At 43.8% G+C, this 16,939-nt stretch overlaps 7 protein-coding genes and 1 non-coding gene across 8 annotated transcripts; 3 read left to right on the top strand and 5 right to left on the bottom strand.

The window, feature by feature from the left end:
• Positions 1-231: 231 nt before the first annotated feature.
• Positions 232-4,229, bottom strand: L199_001985 (uncharacterized protein; the record flags this gene model as incomplete). The annotated part of the gene is made up of 10 exons (XM_064887735.1): positions 232-762; positions 829-1,228; positions 1,459-1,544; positions 1,610-2,539; positions 2,601-3,027; positions 3,086-3,658; positions 3,718-3,851; positions 3,915-4,004; positions 4,090-4,161; positions 4,224-4,229. The coding sequence occupies 10 exons, from the start codon at positions 4,227-4,229 to the stop codon at positions 232-234; spliced, it is 3,249 nt and encodes a 1,082-aa protein (XP_064743807.1).
• A 474-nt stretch (positions 4,230-4,703) lies between these two features.
• Positions 4,704-4,801, bottom strand: L199_001984. The gene has a single exon. It is a non-coding gene; the product is annotated as a tRNA-Leu (tRNA).
• Positions 4,802-5,303: 502 nt separating this feature from the next.
• On the top strand, positions 5,304-6,705 carry L199_001983 (uncharacterized protein; the record flags this gene model as incomplete). Its single annotated transcript, XM_064887734.1, has 4 exons — positions 5,304-5,328; positions 5,410-5,652; positions 5,768-5,915; positions 6,018-6,705. The coding sequence occupies 4 exons, from the start codon at positions 5,304-5,306 to the stop codon at positions 6,703-6,705; spliced, it is 1,104 nt and encodes a 367-aa protein (XP_064743806.1).
• A 521-nt stretch (positions 6,706-7,226) lies between these two features.
• Positions 7,227-7,754, bottom strand: L199_001982 (uncharacterized protein; the record flags this gene model as incomplete). Its single annotated transcript, XM_064887733.1, has 4 exons — positions 7,227-7,279; positions 7,373-7,476; positions 7,605-7,675; positions 7,746-7,754. The coding sequence occupies 4 exons, from the start codon at positions 7,752-7,754 to the stop codon at positions 7,227-7,229; spliced, it is 237 nt and encodes a 78-aa protein (XP_064743805.1).
• Positions 7,755-9,254: 1,500 nt separating this feature from the next.
• On the bottom strand, positions 9,255-9,826 carry L199_001981 (uncharacterized protein; the record flags this gene model as incomplete). Its single annotated transcript, XM_064887732.1, has 2 exons — positions 9,255-9,676; positions 9,739-9,826. The coding sequence occupies 2 exons, from the start codon at positions 9,824-9,826 to the stop codon at positions 9,255-9,257; spliced, it is 510 nt and encodes a 169-aa protein (XP_064743804.1).
• An 815-nt stretch (positions 9,827-10,641) lies between these two features.
• L199_001980 (nicotinate (nicotinamide) nucleotide adenylyltransferase) lies at positions 10,642-13,057 on the top strand (the record flags this gene model as incomplete). The annotated part of the gene is made up of 8 exons (XM_064887731.1): positions 10,642-10,715; positions 10,873-11,828; positions 11,907-11,933; positions 12,019-12,136; positions 12,253-12,553; positions 12,622-12,722; positions 12,820-12,909; positions 12,973-13,057. The coding sequence occupies 8 exons, from the start codon at positions 10,642-10,644 to the stop codon at positions 13,055-13,057; spliced, it is 1,752 nt and encodes a 583-aa protein (XP_064743803.1).
• A 590-nt stretch (positions 13,058-13,647) lies between these two features.
• On the bottom strand, positions 13,648-15,101 carry L199_001979 (uncharacterized protein; the record flags this gene model as incomplete). Its single annotated transcript, XM_064887730.1, has 4 exons — positions 13,648-13,947; positions 14,018-14,158; positions 14,232-14,783; positions 14,907-15,101. 4 exons carry the CDS (start codon positions 15,099-15,101, stop codon positions 13,648-13,650), a joined length of 1,188 nt encoding a protein of 395 aa, XP_064743802.1.
• Positions 15,102-15,432: 331 nt separating this feature from the next.
• On the top strand, positions 15,433-16,410 carry L199_001978 (uncharacterized protein; the record flags this gene model as incomplete). The annotated part of the gene is made up of 6 exons (XM_064887729.1): positions 15,433-15,442; positions 15,612-15,694; positions 15,797-15,911; positions 15,984-16,048; positions 16,132-16,211; positions 16,308-16,410. 6 exons carry the CDS (start codon positions 15,433-15,435, stop codon positions 16,408-16,410), a joined length of 456 nt encoding a protein of 151 aa, XP_064743801.1.
• Between the last annotated feature and the right edge of the window lie 529 nt (positions 16,411-16,939).

The raw sequence follows: 16,939 nt of genomic DNA, 5'->3' as shown, positions 1-16,939 counted from the left end.
ATCAATTTTTTGTATTGAAGTGGAGAAAGAATCTATCTACAAGTTCTCGATGTTGTAAATTACTTTGAGGGATATTGTGGTACTATGGTATCAATTTGAATGTGATTCGAGAACAAAAAAGTCATGAAGAGGGAAAAGAAGAGAGAAAGAATCGTTAAAACAATGAAGTATTGTAAGCAAACCTATATACATCTACACCACCCAGCACTGATCTATAAGTGGATGAAAGGATTAAGCAAATCCAGCAGCAGCTACTTTATCCGGTACTTGCGATTTCAAGTGCTCGATGAGCGCTCGCAATTCAGCCTTGGTCTCGTCGGTCGTATCATCAGCATGTGATGGGTCTAACAACACATAGTGGAAGGCCTGTAAGAGATGGTCGATATGAGGCATCAAAATCTGAGGTTGTGTTCTGAATGTAGCGAACAAAGCACCGTACACCGCTCGGTTCTCCAATGGATCAAATCGTAATGGTAAAACAGATACTAAAACTTGAATCACCTGGTCCAAAGGTAAGGCATTAGGGTTCTTGGTGACCATCCTTGCGACAGCTCCCGCGGCGTTATCCCTAGCGTTGTATACTGCTGGAGCAGAGTGCTCGGCAGGTGAGAAGAATGGCTGGAGGGCGGTGAGTAAGGCTTGGTAGTTGGATGACAAGTCGGTTTCGGAATTCTCGATCAATACACCGGCGGCGAAAGCGGCGTTGGATCGTACATCGGCTTCCTCGTCAACTAACCCTCGAGAGATTATTTGCAAGAGTGGCTATAGAATCAACGATGTCAGCATTGCTCGAATGCATCAGGTGTTACTGGACTAAGAGTGACTGACCTGGGTGAAAGTAGTAACACCACCCTTCAAGCCTACGATGACCTCACCGAGAGAACCGATTGCCATAGATCTCTCAGATTGAGTTCGTTTAGGTTCGGTGTACTTGGCGATCAAAGGTAACACTTGACCGAAAGCCTGAGCGAAATCAGGTCCTAGGACGGAAGCCATAGCGCCAAAGACGTCCGCAGCGTTGGAGACAAGAGCTGATTCGTACTCTGACGAGTCAGCATCAACATCGACGTTCTCGTCATCTCCATCGGGGTCTTGTTGACATAACGATTTCTTCTCGAGAATTTCGATGGCGAAGGTAGCAACTTCGTCCAAGTGACCTTCTACGAGGGCGGGACCACACTTGTTCATGGTGTCGGCGAGTTCAGCGCACATGAGGATGACAACGGATCTATAGGTAGTCATACGATCAGCAATTGCTCGCACAGATGTAACAATGAAGTCGAGATCGAAGCGAGGTATCAGATAAAATATATAAAGTAGCCTCAAGAACACTTTTTAGTGCTTCGGAGTGAGCTGAGTTGAATTTATCATCATATGTGGGGTGTAGAGATGTGTGAATGCAATCATGGGTAATAGAGACAATTCTCAATTGGACAGCACTGAGAAGAGCATACTCACTTGTCATCTTCAGTCTTCCAAGCCTCGAAGATAGGAGGCAAGACCATCTCGACTATCTTCTTGACGTGTTCGTGGAAAGGTACTCGCTATTAACACACAACATTGTAAGCTGATTGTCACGGAGGAACCTGTTCAAGACTGATGGACTCACCACGTGAGCTCCAGGTTGCCATTCAGCAGGTTCAGAGAGGTCGTACATAGTCTTGATGAAAGCGAACAAAGCTCCGACAGCGGATTTCCTAATACCTTCATAGTAGTGATCTAATAATTCCACAAGGACTTTAACGGTCTCTTCTACGTAAGGCATGAAAGCTGATTTGGTAGCTGAGAACAGTTCCCCGATGGTATCGGCCGCTACTTCCTTCTCAATAGCAACGGCGGAGTTGACTTTCGAGAACATCTGTTCCAAAGCTGCCAAGTCGGTTTCATCCTCTTCATCATCACCCAGATCTTCTCCGGCATCTTTAGATACACCAGTGGTGAATGCTTCGGCCAAAGCAGAAGGGTTGGAAGAACCTCCTTCACCGTCGTTGAGGAATTCATCAGCTGATTCATCTTGTTGACAAGAGGCGATCAAAGCTGGTACACATTGTGGCAAGTACTGGGAGAATTCTCCTTCGAATACTTGAGCCATGACTCCAAAGAAGATGAAGGATGATTCTCTCAATCGGGAGTTGTCCATTGTCAGAGCTTCGAAAGCGGCTTTCATCAATCCCTCGAAGTAAGGTCGGAAAACGTCGGCACCAACGGCATCGGCAATGGTACCAATAGTGTCAGTGGCTACACCTCGAAGGTCAGATTCCTCATCAGAGGCTTGGAGGTGGAGGAAAGGAACCAATCGCTTAATAGTTTGATCGAAGTAAGGGACGAACTTCTCCTTGGCGGCGTGAGCGGCTGATCCAATAGCACCGGTGACGGTGATCTTGACGGCGATGGTACCATTCTCCAGAAGGACGAGCAGTCGTTCCATGAGAAGGGTAAGGTAGTTGACAATATCGTCACCGAGAATCTCGAGGTAAGAGTCAAGACATGTACAAGCGTTCTTCTGAGTCGAAGGGTCTACGATGAGGTTGAAGAGGATCTAGGATGGTACAATCAGCTATTGTGGATTTACTTACTTCGGAGGTTCAGCTGATACTCACAGGGACAATGACAGAGTGTCGAGTAGCACATTCTTCAGCTAACCATTCACACAAACAACCAAGGGCGATACAAGCAGCCTTCCTGACGATGACTTCACCATCTTGGAGACCACCTTCAATGACAGGCCACAGCTGATCGACGTGAGGTCGAATGTATTCACTGCATCCCTCGACGGAAACACCGAAAGCCATAAGAGCAGACTTCCTCATTCGAGCATCACCGCCCATGTAGACTTGGAGTTGTTGAGTGAGGACGGGGAATACTTGTTGAGGGGGAAGGGCTTGAGCGAGGTTATCGAGAGTTCGGAAAGCGAGTCGAGAAGGCGAATCTTCGTCGACATCCTCTGGATCATCTTCACATCCGATGGGCAAGAGTCCTTCAACGATGTGCTTGGCAAGACCGAGAGCTTGCACTTTGCTCTTTTTGCTGTAACGCACTGTCAGCTACAGCTACAACAATCTAAACGACGCAGCTGGATACTTACTATCGTACAACCCATGAGAGAACGTTGAGAGCACCACATCTCATCTCATCATCTACTTCTTTGTTTCCAGCGACACCGAGGAAGAATTGCACTAATTCAGCGACGTGCTTGCTCACTAGAGGAGCCTCGATGATGAGTAAAGTTTCGAAAGCATCGTAACCGTGTTTAACACCTTCATCGTCACCATCTTTGATAGCTTGTTCCAAAACTTTAAGCATGGGTACGATCAATTCCTGGAATGCTTTAACATCGTGTTTATCTCCAGCTTCGATGTACTCAGCGACTTTGGCGAGAGCTCTAAGGGTGGTCACTCTAACCTCTGATGATTCAGGGTCAACCAAAGAGACGGAGAAGACTTTGAATAAGGATTGTAATTGAGTCTCGAAAGATTCGGCTACGGTGTCAAGGATGGAGAAGAGAACGTAGATAGCGGTTTCTCGATGTGTTTTGGTAGGAGAGGCGGCAGCTTGATATAAGCCTGGAAGGAGGGTGGGCCATTGGGGTGGGTTGACGGTAAGTTCGATATCGGCAATGGCAGCTACCGCTCTAGAGAGAGCATGTCGTACGATTGCTCTGATGATCTAAGGCATCAGCTACGAGCCAGGTTTTCCATACGAGTGTAGCTGACTTACGATTGTTCTTGCGTTAGACGTTCAAGCAGACTGGCTTTGATCTGCTCCCTCAATTGCTGGGGGTTCTTCTTCCACTGACGTCCATCACCTGACGATATTCTCTTTCTCAATTCTACGGCAGCCAATTGTCGTATCTAGAGTTACATTTGTTTAGCAACAGCCAGCAAGCTTTGCTTGGAAAGGAAGATGACACTTACAGATTGATTATCCGTTGTAGCGGCAATTTCATACAAAGCAGGGATGCATTGAGGGTTTTTGTAGAATTGGGTGTTAAGTTGGGTAGTAGCCTATGAAAATCAGGTTAGGTCGATGAGCTCACATACTCCCACCGCACATAGGAAGAGCAGCACTGCTCGCAGACACCTCACTCACAGCTTTGATAACGTTGGTATCAGGAGCGATAGTAGCCTCTAACAGCTGTCTAAGCTGAGGAACGTAATTTGGCTAGTATGTGTGACATTCCATGATTAGCTGGATCGCTCGGTCAGGGCTGCATGTACACTCACGTCCATCTTGTCTTCGATTCTTGATGTGGAATGAAGATGGAATGGGATGAAGTGAGATGGGATGAATGAGGAGTGAAGTGTCAGTGTCGGTCTACTCTCTTGAACTTCTGAAATAATTTCCAGGACGGACCCACACGAGGGCGGCGGTTGGGAGAAAAAATTGAAAAAATACAGAGAGGGACGGTGCGTCGCGTGGCAAAAAAAGTCTATAAAGAAGGTGGACAGTGCTCGGTATCACTTGCGGAGAAACGTGTTTCATACTTCGCTGTTCATTGCCACGTCATGTCATGTCGGGCATCGTCCTCACTCACCCTCTCACTTGAAGACTCAACGAAAGTTTCTTCTCAAAAATCCTGTGATCGAGGTAGGCGGTACTAATGGCCAGGCTTAGATTGGTAGAGCAACAACTATAAAAAGGTGCATGATATGATGCAAAAAGACCAGAAACAAAAAAAGATGTTTGTAACAAAAGGAATAAGTTCGTGGCAGCGACGGGATTCGAACCCGCGCCCGAAGACTGCGGTTAAAGTAACAACCGTACCTGAACACAGCGCCATAGACCACTCGGCCACGCTACCACAACAGGGAGAGCACCAATTCCTGATAAATATAATCCACACCTCGGTGAGTAGAGTCAGAAAGCTCTGTGGTAGTATATCTAACCCCGACTTCACCCAGTTCAGCTCCCCGTGTGTTTGTGTTGGTTCAGGATGATACCCGAATATTCTGCAATTGGTTTCAATAGTGAGAGGAATGAGTGAGAAGCAAGAATCGTTGTCAGACAGTGTTTCATGGCAAACGGGCAACCAAAATTACGTAATGTGGTTTTAACCTGACCTGTTGATTCCGATAGATTGCTGAGGATGAGGATACCGGCGAATCTAGGATTCATCTGCTGGATGGGGTCGAAGACACTTTTGTGATAAGTCAACAGTTCACGATCGATCAACCGTTGGAGAAACACCCGCATTGCTGTTCATTATCTAAGGCATCATAACGGATTTTACTGGAAACAAATCATACCCACTGTGACCGATAAAGCCATAATCACCTCGTCGTCTTCCAATCATATCAAGCAATATGTCAACAGCGCCCTTCAAAGAAGGTTAGTCCATACGACCCATCACCCGTCCTATCGGTCCCTTTATGTTCGTGAATAAGACAACTGACTGGGTGTGTTTTATAGATGCGCTAAATCGATTTCGAATCACCCACTCTGATCGAGAGCTCAAACCGCTCATTAGGAGACTACACCGTTTACCTTTGCTGTCCGCTTCCAAAGATCTGAGTCAAGACGACGTAGAGTTGGAGAGGGAGCTGATCAAGATGGAATTGCTCAAATGGCGAATAGGCATAGAGAGGGTCTTGGGGTCGATAAGTAATTTGGATAGACAGACGGAATGTTATAAGAGGCAGACCCGGGAGACTGGTGAGTATTTCAACTACCTATCAATTTACAATTCATCCTCAAGAGAACCTATTGTGACCCATCGACAATATAAGTATACTATACTGACATCCTTACTCTACTTTCAATTCTACAGTATCAAAAGCAGACCAGCTCAAACTTAGGTTGATAGAAGAGAAACAAGAATTAGCAAATAAGAGGAAATTGAGAGAACATCAATTGAAATGCGATGAGATTGTGAAACGTATACAAAGTAGAGGTAAAGGCAGAAAGGATCTGGATGAGTGAGTCTTCGTAATCTTCATATCGATAAGTACAAATCATAACGCTTGGAGGAGCTTGCACACGTTACCGGGTACTAATTTGTGATATATATTGTTCGATAGTCACATCGAATCTCTCACCAACTCGTTGAAAGAACATACCGAATCTCATTCTACATACCTATCAACCACTCAACTACGATTTGAAAAGTTCAACGAAATCATCAAATTGATAGATGAATGTAGAAATCTCAAGTTACCTAGTGAACCCACCTCTACGTCAATGGCAATCACGGAAGAAGGACAAGATAAAGATAATAGAATGGATATTGATCCATCATCTACATCAGCGTCATCATCGTCAACATCGAGATTGAATCTATCTGCATTGGAGTTCCAACCTACCAGCAGATCAGCTTCGACATCAGCTACGAATAGGTCATCTGCTCCGCCAAGTGGAAACACCACCACCACCAACAACAACAACAATAGTCTAAAACCACCGTCATCAGGTCACATGTTACCTTCAAAACCCAATTCCAACTCCACCTCGAACAAACCACTATCAGGCGGAGTCAAGTTAAGTAGACAAAATTCCAATGGATTACCATCCCGACCATCTAATCTTAGAAGTTCCACTACACCTGCTGCGTTACACACCGGATCGGGGTCGTTGGAAGATGGAGAAGTGGGTCCGGAAGAAGGTGAAGTTGATTCGCCCAATACGAATACGAGTAGTGAGGAAAGTAGGAAGAGAGCTAGAGGGAGTGAAGGGAGTCAGACGAGAAATACGAGGAGTAGAGCAAAGTGATGGGTCCCGCTATCACAATATATATACGCTGTAGTTTCGCGAATTCATTATCTTGGGATTTCCTGTGTGGTGAGAGAACTTTATGGCATAGAAGGATAAACGTTTTCGAGATGCGTGTACATGTATGTATATATGGAAACATAAAATGCAGAATCGCCTGCCTACACGACGCTGTATTCCCTCTTGCACGTCTACTCGATGGTTACGGAATGAAATAGCTTCAACTTCGATATTGTTACATCACATTATACAATCAATAATCTGCAGCTCTAATCAGCTAGAAAAATATCCTCGCTAGCTCTAGGAAACACAAGATACACTATTATTACTATTTAACATATACACTAGAACCAGATAGGTAGCTAGTTAAATAGATAGATAGATGGATAGACAGACAGACAGTCGATACCAGATTTCACTCCCAGTCATACTTCATACTACATATTACACAACCATACCTTTCTCCGATGAATCTCATTTCTTCCTGTTAAGAATGTTCAGATATTCTTCTTTTCTCTCCTTCAGTAGTAACACGCCCCCATTCCTAAAGCTGATGTCGTCCCACAGCACATGCCTATCGAGTAAAACGAGTCAGATCAACCAAAATTCAGTCCAGTGGGAATGATGTTTGTATCTCCCGATACACGATAGCGATGATTGAACTTACCGAATTTGGTCCTTTTGCCAGCGTCGGCCTGTTGTTGTTGTGGTGGTTGTTTTCCATCTACGTAGATCGTTTGTGGAGTAGGTTTCATAGGTGGTTGTTGGGTACTGTGCCCAAATCAAATCATGATATATCAGCTTGCTGTCTTCGGGCTACCCCACTACCAGGCATGGTATTGAGCTAGACAGTTTCTCATACACGGAGAACGAGCTTAGCGACAACAAAGTCTACTCACTATGTCTGCTGGTTCTGGGTTTGCACTTGTGGTGAAGACCATTGACCATCGGATGCTTGATACTGTTGTTCCTAAACGGGCCGGACAAGTAGTCAGGTCAGCTATATCGATGATCTACAGTTTACTTTGAACTTGACTCACTTTATCCATTATGATTGATTAACTACTCTACAATGTATGTACAGTACAATACTAGTTACTTTGAAGTGAGTGGGTCCGAGACATGATAGGTAATGTAATCCTACTATTTCGAGGTAAGCATTTATAGATATCGATAGAGTACCAGAGTTCGGAGTAAGGAATGTCAGGTGACCGAAATGCAGAAACAACCAAATGAAATGCCAAGAGAACGGTTATTCACCTTCCAGTACGACAGGTATTAGCCGGTGGATCGTTCATTTCATTCGTTACGTTAGCAGTAGATTTCATTACTCGTACTCTCCGCACTAATCTTATTTACCGATTGAGCACAGCATCATGTTCGCTATCCGAACTGAGATGAACATGATAGGAAGTGTTGAATGATGAATCATCGTATTGAACTGTACCCGTCATAAGAGATTGGATTGAATGTGAATGACCTTGGTGTCAGTAAGTTACTTCAAATACCTGACACATTGAAACAACCCTTCACAAATCGGAGTACAACCAGCTATTCCATACTATACGTACATACACGTCATATTGAGTATGCACGGACAAGCGACGTGTGTTGAATCTATATATACACTCTGGCGATGAATACTGCTATCTTTCTTGTCAGTGTTGCATTTCCTCTGATGCGCAGATCATACAAGTGGCTGTGTCCAGTCCACCAGCGATTATCTTGACCACTCTAAACACGTTGTCAGATACCCCCTCATCATCTACTCAAGAGGTTTCATTTCCCCATCAAAGCGCCATTATGAACCAGCATTTCAACATATCAATGTCTCCCACTTGGCGATGGGTCGAGTGGGTTCACCTCGTGTAGGTTTTGGAGGCGGTGCCTTCATCCTAAAGATATTCGCAAGGACTGATGCCCCTCTGCAATCGAATGCAATCGAAGGTACCCCTTCTAATATGAGGAATGACGTCCCATATAGAAAGACTGAAACACTTTTTGAACGGACTTCATGTCTTGCGAGGGAGGGAGTCTTAGCGTTGATCACCTAATGAAGATAAGTCAAAGAGTTTCGCTTTAATTACCTACAATTCTTTTCCATCACTCCACATGATTGACGACCTTTGAGGCTAATGAGTTCACGTGATTAATCTCGGTTGTAGATTCGAAATTTTCGAACGTTATCAGGAGATACAAGCTCTACAGGTCGCTCATGACGATCTGGCATGCCATCATGTTGTGAAATTGAGAATACCAAGAGAGAAGCAAGACCAAGAGGAGAAGAAAGAAGGACAACAGAAATATGTGAATGAAAAAAACGAAGAAATCAAGAATCAAAATTCAGAAGAAAGGTACATTTTACTGATATGACAAATTGGATTGGATTGGATTGGCTGGATAGCCAGACGGGAGATAACAAACCATTGCATGATCAATCAACTATGAACGTCATAATCAGACAAGACAAAGACATTACAGTAATTCACATATATATACATGTCATTGTACAATGCTGCGAAAATCTCTCTTCGAGCAAATCATAGTTCTCATTTCCATCTTATACCCCATTCACCTTTTGCGAAACTTGTTTCTACACTTTTCCCATTCTGTATCGCTTCCACCTCTCTTCCTTCTTCGGCTATACCCTGAGAAGGGAAACCGAACGCTACTATTCTTCTAGCAGCTCTACGTGATTCTTCTCTTTGTTCTGTTGGTGATAGCGTGGATGCCTGATTACTGTCTACCTTATCGTCCTTGTCCTTGTTATCCTTGTTTGAAGTGGGATCAAATATGATTTTTTCCACTTCTGAACATAGTATCACTTGATTAGTCGGACGATCATTCAACGATCGATGATAGCCTTCGATCAAGGCTGTGCGTATACCCTTGAGGTAAGGGGATTTACTATGTAATCGACATGTCGAAGAACAATATTTTCTCGCAGTAGGATCAGTCTTGTTCTCTCGGGCTAAGAAAGGTCGCAAGGTCAACATCGGACGATCATGAGAAAACACGAAGGGAGGGACTTACGAAGTAATCGTCCACATGATTGACAATACCCTTCTGAACTGGAAGATGAAGCTGGCGGAGGTGATTGTTTGGACTTTGGTCGTGTCATGATATGTCTCGATGCTGAAAAAGATGGGTATCTGCATGTAGCGAAAGACCGCAAATTGCGAGCGATGAGGTACATATGTTAGGTCATGTCATGATGCGATCTACAAGTAGGCCATACTACATGCTTTAGCATTGAGTCACTGTATGTATTGTTGTTTTTACGAATCCTGTTATATATCTCGATCATCAACGGAGATAGCGTCACAGACTGAACGCTGTTCACTCTGAAACCATCGGACCGGAGAAAATACATCAAGCAGAATACAAAGATTGACTAATGACTAATCCGATTACAACGGAAGTATATTCGATTGTTCGGAGATTGTAATGGAATATGGCGTGTAACGGTGCATGGAATGATATGGCGACATACTCGAGATGCAAAGATATGAGTCAAAATGGTATTTTTACGAATAATCTTACAGTCCGGTTATTCGGTCCTATCTTGCTCGTACTCGTATTTATCATCCAAAATCATAAATCATCATCCAGGAGGAAACGGGTTTAGTCGTGTGCAACATAAATACATAAATTATTAACAAGGATACACAAACAGATCATCATCATCGCCCCTCTTACATTGCTGCATCACCGTCATATGACACCATCCGTCATCAGTCAAATCCAAATCACTTCCTGGTTGTATAAAAGGGTCCCCTCATCATCCCCACCAACATCAACAAAAAGTATAAATAATCACGACAGCAGAAGAACCAGCCGGCCGAAATTCACAACATCACTTTCACTCCAACCACACAACACTTGACAACGCTAGAACCACAGCTATATAAGACAATAGGAGACACAACATACACCATGGCTGCAAACGGGTTCAAATCCCCTGCACCCGTCTTACCTGGATTAGGTTTACATAGCTTTCATAATGATTCGTGAGTGAAAGAAAGAAAGTCAGACATTCCTTGGTCTGCGGTCATACTCTTCGCCATACATCAGTAGAATAACAAATCGATATCTAGCTACTCATTCGCCTTATACTATAATCTGATGAAGGTGTACGAGCTAACGTATCATCAATATGTCACGTAGACCCCCATTCGCAGGTGCAGCCACTTCCGAACATGGTGACCCGGAATACCTCTCTTTAGAATCCAGTCAGACATTACTTTTATCCTCTCCTCATGATGATTCGCAACTACTACCTGAACGACACCAACATGAAGATCATCATCGCAATCCGCAAAACAATCTCACTCGTCTACCATCTTCTTCATCTATAAATACAATCCAACCCCAACCCAAATCAAATACAAGAATTAACGCCCCAGTCCCACAGAGGATACCTATTCCTTCCAACAACTCTAATCCTGTAGATGATGATCTATCTTTATCTTCAAGTAGATCTAGGAGGTTATTGTCAGGCTACCTATTTGGTAATCCACCTTCACCAATGGAAAACAAAAATTTAGCAGAAGAAGTAGATGCAGTCGCTGTAGCAGGTGGAATAGGTCGAAGACCAAGTTTAGATTCAGAAGAAGAAGGTAGATATCCATTACCTACTCCACCGATAAAGGACGATAGGGATTCACCACCTCTATCAGAAGCTTTCAAATCCTATTCTTCACCTAACCCTTCCCAAACCAACAATCGTACCCTCTCTGCACAAAGCTCCAACTCGCAGATAGAGAAAAGAACAGGAGAGATTTCATTGAATGATTCACCTGAATACCGACCTGCATCCTCGACAGAGGCTACAGCAAGTCACGAAGCGAACTCGGTAGGAGTAACGAACCAAACTGGAATTATCAAGTTGACCAATAATCCTGAGCAAAATGATACTCCGACACGGGGTCAAGGCACAAGGTCAAAGTCGAAAGAACCTGGACAAGGACAAGGAGGATACGATCCGTTAGATGGATTGAATGATGGCGAAGCTGATTTGGACCTGAGTGCACCTCAGGCTACGGATGGTGGATCAGGGGCGTATTTGAGAGGTGAAGTGGAATATAGTTTCCCTAGACATAGATTGAGGAAGACCATGAAAGGTGAGTATAAGTAGATTAGAACAGAACTTTTCTGTCTCATTTAGTCAATGAATTTTGCTTATCGATGATCTGCTTTAGATGAAAGTAAGATTCCTCTTGTCATAGGTGAGTCTCGTAAACTCCACTTCAGTTTTTATGTCATTCGCACTGTCATGGATCACAAAGCTGATATACCTCACTTCATATGCAGTCGCCTGTGGTTCATTTTCTCCTCCTACTTACCTTCACTTGAGAATGTTCGAAATGGCCAAAGATGAGATTATAGAATCGCAGACGTATGAAATCATGGCAGGGTATTATTCGCCTGTGTAAGTGATAAATCTCATCTTCATCTGATATGATGCCCCTCGGATGCGAGTTCTATCACCCTCAGTCTCCCGCCCGTTCACTGTCTTATCTTGTGACCCGCTGACATATCACACAGATCATCTTACTACAAGAAATCAGGTCTCGCACCGGCCAATCACCGAGTGAGGATGTGCGAGCTAGCCGTCGAACATACATCGACATGGTTGATGGTGGATCCTTGGGAAGCTGGTCAGCCGGAATATCAACGAACGGCTATAGTTTTGGACCACTTTGATGAGATGCTCAACGGAGGAAAGAACGGCGAGGGGGGAGTGATCATGAATGATGGGAAGAAAAGGAGATATAAAATTATGTTGTTGGCTGGAGGAGATCTGATTGAGAGTTTTGGTGAACCGGGAGTATGGAGTGAACCTGATGTGAGTTTCGTTTATCCCCATTGGAGGCACATTTCGAACATCGCTCACGACATGCTCACTTGCTATAGTTACATATTATCTTGGGTCGATTCGGATGTCTGATTGTCGAAAGAGCCGGATCGGACGTATGGGCATTCTTGCTCTCTCATGATATACTGTATCATCACAGGTGAGTGATCAACGCTTCAAATCAATTATCAGCTGGAAAGGCGTGCCCGCAGCCGAGGAACGAATTCTGAGAGCTGATAACTCTGTGTTGTATTCAGACGTAATGTCATTGTGATCAAACAGTTAATCTATAACGATATATCTTCGACTAAAGTCAGGCTGTTCGTCAGGAGAGGAATGAGTATAAAGTAAGTTCAGCCCGTCAATGCTTCGTTACTCTGTTGTGGAGCTGATCAATTTGCTTCGAGTAGGTACTTGTTACCGAATAGCGTCATACAGTATATATACGATAACAAGCTTTATAGATTTACCGATGTCAAAGCTACCATCGGGTAGGGTGGGGTAAGCTGCGGAAAATCAAGAAGAACGTCAATCACAAGAATGGAATTTCCAAGTTATATTGCATCCATTTAAAAATACATCATCTGATCATTGATCATTTTGACGAGATCTCATTATTATTCTCCAACGAAAAATATCTTTTTCCCCATTTTAGAATTATCTCTCTCCATTCTGACTTTTTGTACTATTTTATATCTTTTTAACCTTTTGAACAGACAGGATACAGACATACATAATATCAATCACATAGATGATTTGCGAGCCCTAAGGAGATGTACGATATAAAAGATTTTCACATTACAAACAGGTAACAAGTCCCCCTATTTGCACATTCTCGTTTTTGTCCATTTTCAATTTCGTTTGCATTGTCATCTTCATTAAGGGGATGGCTGACCGATACGGATGAGTATAAGTTTGAGTATGAACGATATGCATAAGATGTTGATGAATCACTAAACCCCACAGATACTTTACCGTACTGTACAATGACAACATGATGAAATCCTTTTCTCCTTCTTCTCCTTATCTTACCTAGAATAACTCTCGTGGTTTGTTTTATCCCTTTTTTTCTCGTTGGTCATCAATCATCCCATCAATTGCGATACATCCTCAGGGGGTCTAACAGTTTGCGAAAAAGTCAATAATCGCTTTACGGCTTGGATATATTTTCTTGACACTTCATCGTTCAACACGTGCGCTATATTATCTTGACCGATCTTCTCTCTTGCTGATCTTTCGTGAATACCTACACTCGTCACTCCGATGGGCCAAGCTGCATTACCTATCGATAGACGGAGATAGGCATCGTTGGCTTTCAGATACTGACGCGATTGCATGTGATGGACCAATTCTGCTAGGAGACGAAGTACATCGGGTGGCAGGTCCTGAAATCGAGCCGAACAGATTCACAATCAGCCATGTCATATGTATATTGTGAGATTGGGCACTGCTCACCCTTGACCTCAACGACTTGAATAGCGGTTTGAGATTCTGCGCCGACTGGACTTGCGTAGCTGCTGCCATCCTACCTTGAGTTGAACGTTTGATCTCTTCTGGACGCATATCCATGTATTCTTCCCATTCTTTCACAACACCCTGTGATCATAAATAATGACCCACGTCAGCAATCCTAGCATCATCCATCTTTAGAACATACGATGTGACCCACCTTCAAAGCATAATATATCAGAGGATACAACTTATTCGGATCCGATTTGATCAGACCCAAATCTAATATACCCATATTCTGACCTCTTTTCTTCAATGTACCATCCTTCTTCTCTCCTTCTCCATCACCTTCTTTATCTCCATTTCCATCCGTATGATCATTTTCGTTCTGAGTGATTTTCGATTTCTCTTCACTCTGTTTATGCAACTCTCTCGCTTTCCTCTCTATCTCCTTCTTATCCAATCCACTTTCCATCTCTTCCAATGCTTTCATAAAATCATTTCTTCCATGTTGACCACCACCACTACCTGATTTTTCTTCTAACAGTTCCAACGCTCTCAAACGAAGTCGACGTTCCTTATCAGATTCACCAAATAACCTTATTGGTTGACCTTTTGATCTCAAACGACGTATACATTCTTCAGGAGAGATGTTGAACCCTTCTTTCTCTACTAGCGTACTTGGTTCGGGGGTTCCACGAGCAGTATTAGATGCAGTGGGAGTAGGGGAGGCTGCTAGACGTGCAAGGGATTGATGCCTGGCTTGGTCTGCCTATGTAATGAATTATCAAATAAAGGTCAGCGATCTCGTGTTTACACTAGTACTTTGTCTTGATGCAATCTTATCGAGATATGGTAGTACGGTAAGACCTAGAGCGAAATTTGGAATACCCACCTCCTTCTTCATCTTCTCCTGCCTCTCCTTGTCCCTCTTCGCCCTCTCCTCCAACCTCTTCTTCTTGGCTTCTTCCTCTCTTAGCCTTTCGATATCCGCCCTTCGCATGTACTTCTTCGCCCCTCCCGAAGAGTCACCCGTCTCCACCTCGAGGGCCTTTCGTTTCGCTGATATCTCAGCTAGAAGTCCGTCCATCGTGGCTGGTCAGGCGGGGTTGTGATTGCGAAGTAAGGTAAAGTCGAATCGTCAATGTCGAGCCAGTATAGCAATGGTTTATTTTCGTGAATCTGAAATGAACATCCAACTTTGGGTGGCCAAATGACAATTGAGTGAATTGCCACAATGAGTAATTCTCCTTTATTCGGTACGTCACTTTAAACATCCTCACCTCAACAACGACCATATCGTCGTCAACAGTGAATGGGGACTGCTGTCGCCAAATCAGTCGATCATAAAAACATCTCACTCTCAACGTTTATCCTATCGTAGAGCTTAACAGAACAGTGAGGGATCAAGCAAGGTCATCATGGCGAAAGGTCAGTCAATCCTTCGTTCTCACCTCCATATCTGGGATTGATCGGCACGAGCATCTCCGTCTGTTCTTGCCGAATTCGATTCTGCATTTAACAAGAGATGCAAACGAGATATCAGATCAACAGAATGGTTAAGAGCTATATGAGCTGAATAATCTTGCTATTGTAACAGTACCAAGAAGTTTCCGACTCTTATCTGAGCTTGAACATGGAGAGAAAGGTATCGGAGATGGATCATGCTCGTATGGGTTGAAGGTGAGTTCGGCATCACTCATTACATGTTATGTCACCTGTATTCCTCAGACTGGCTCCTATAGCTGACTGGATCATCTTTTCGTTTGACTCTGTGCGATGTAGGATTCCGATGATATCGCAATGTATGAATGGAACGGTACGATCCTCGGACCACCCCATTCAGCTTATGAGAACAGGATCTTCAGCTTGAGTATCTACTGTGGAGATAAATACCCTGGTGAATTGTCTTTCCAATTCATGATATTTGCCATGTGGAGTGCTTGACTGATTATTCTGCCATTTGTCCTAGATATCCCTCCTTTGGTGAAATTCGAAAGCAAAATCACCCTCCCATGTGTCGACCAACAAGGTTTCGTGAGTGTTCTATCTGACTTATCGTATCTGCTATGAGATTCATATCGCTGGTAGCAAGTTGATAAATCCCTCAACCCTTACAGGTAAACTTCTCTAAAATCCCTTCTATCTCAAATTGGAAAAGAGATTTCACCCTTGAGACCGTATTGGTAGAATTGAGACGGTGAGTATCCAAATTTCCTCTGCATATATCAGGATTTCGAACAATAGGAATAAATCGAAAAAAACGTATATTGACTCTTGCCATGCAATCTCGCAGAGACATGGCCGCACCATCGAACCGAAAGACCCCTCAACCACCCGAAGGAGCTGAATTCCCACCTGCTGATCTTCAGATAATCGCCAAACAGCGAAACCTCTAAATGTAATTACGGACCGTCAGACCACCCTTTCATGCTTAACTTATGAGCCTACGGCTCTATGACTCTACGGCAAAGGATGAACGAGAGGAATTGAGATAGATTGGGATCGGGATAGGCATGTGAAGTGATTAGAAGTACACCAGGTAGAAGTTTCTCTGTTCCCCTTTTTCCACCGTTACGTTTTGGAGACAAGATAATTCATATATGTCATTTTCATGCAGTTCATATACCTGTTCGAGATACTGACCTTTTCGTTCTGATGAAATTCATTGACTGCTACAGCCGAAACGCACCGACACTCGGTGCACAGCCTTGAATAGGTCCGAACCGCACCCCGTCTTCTTGCGCCTGACCATCGGAGGTGGCGTTGCGTTGCGAATGAAGTACGAGAAGACCATGACGAAAAGTATGCGCACTCGAGATGGTAACGACCCCTCCCTTCCCGCTAGATATGGCTATTCCATTGTTCTTGCTCCAACACACGCAATACCGCATCATGAAACCTGAAATATATGGGATCGGGCCTCCT

This window comes from Kwoniella botswanensis, chromosome 1 (genome assembly GCF_036426115.1).
Source record: "Kwoniella botswanensis chromosome 1, complete sequence".
Classification (NCBI taxonomy): domain Eukaryota; kingdom Fungi; phylum Basidiomycota; class Tremellomycetes; order Tremellales; family Cryptococcaceae; genus Kwoniella; species Kwoniella botswanensis.
This window is presented reverse-complemented; position numbering and strand designations above follow the sequence as displayed.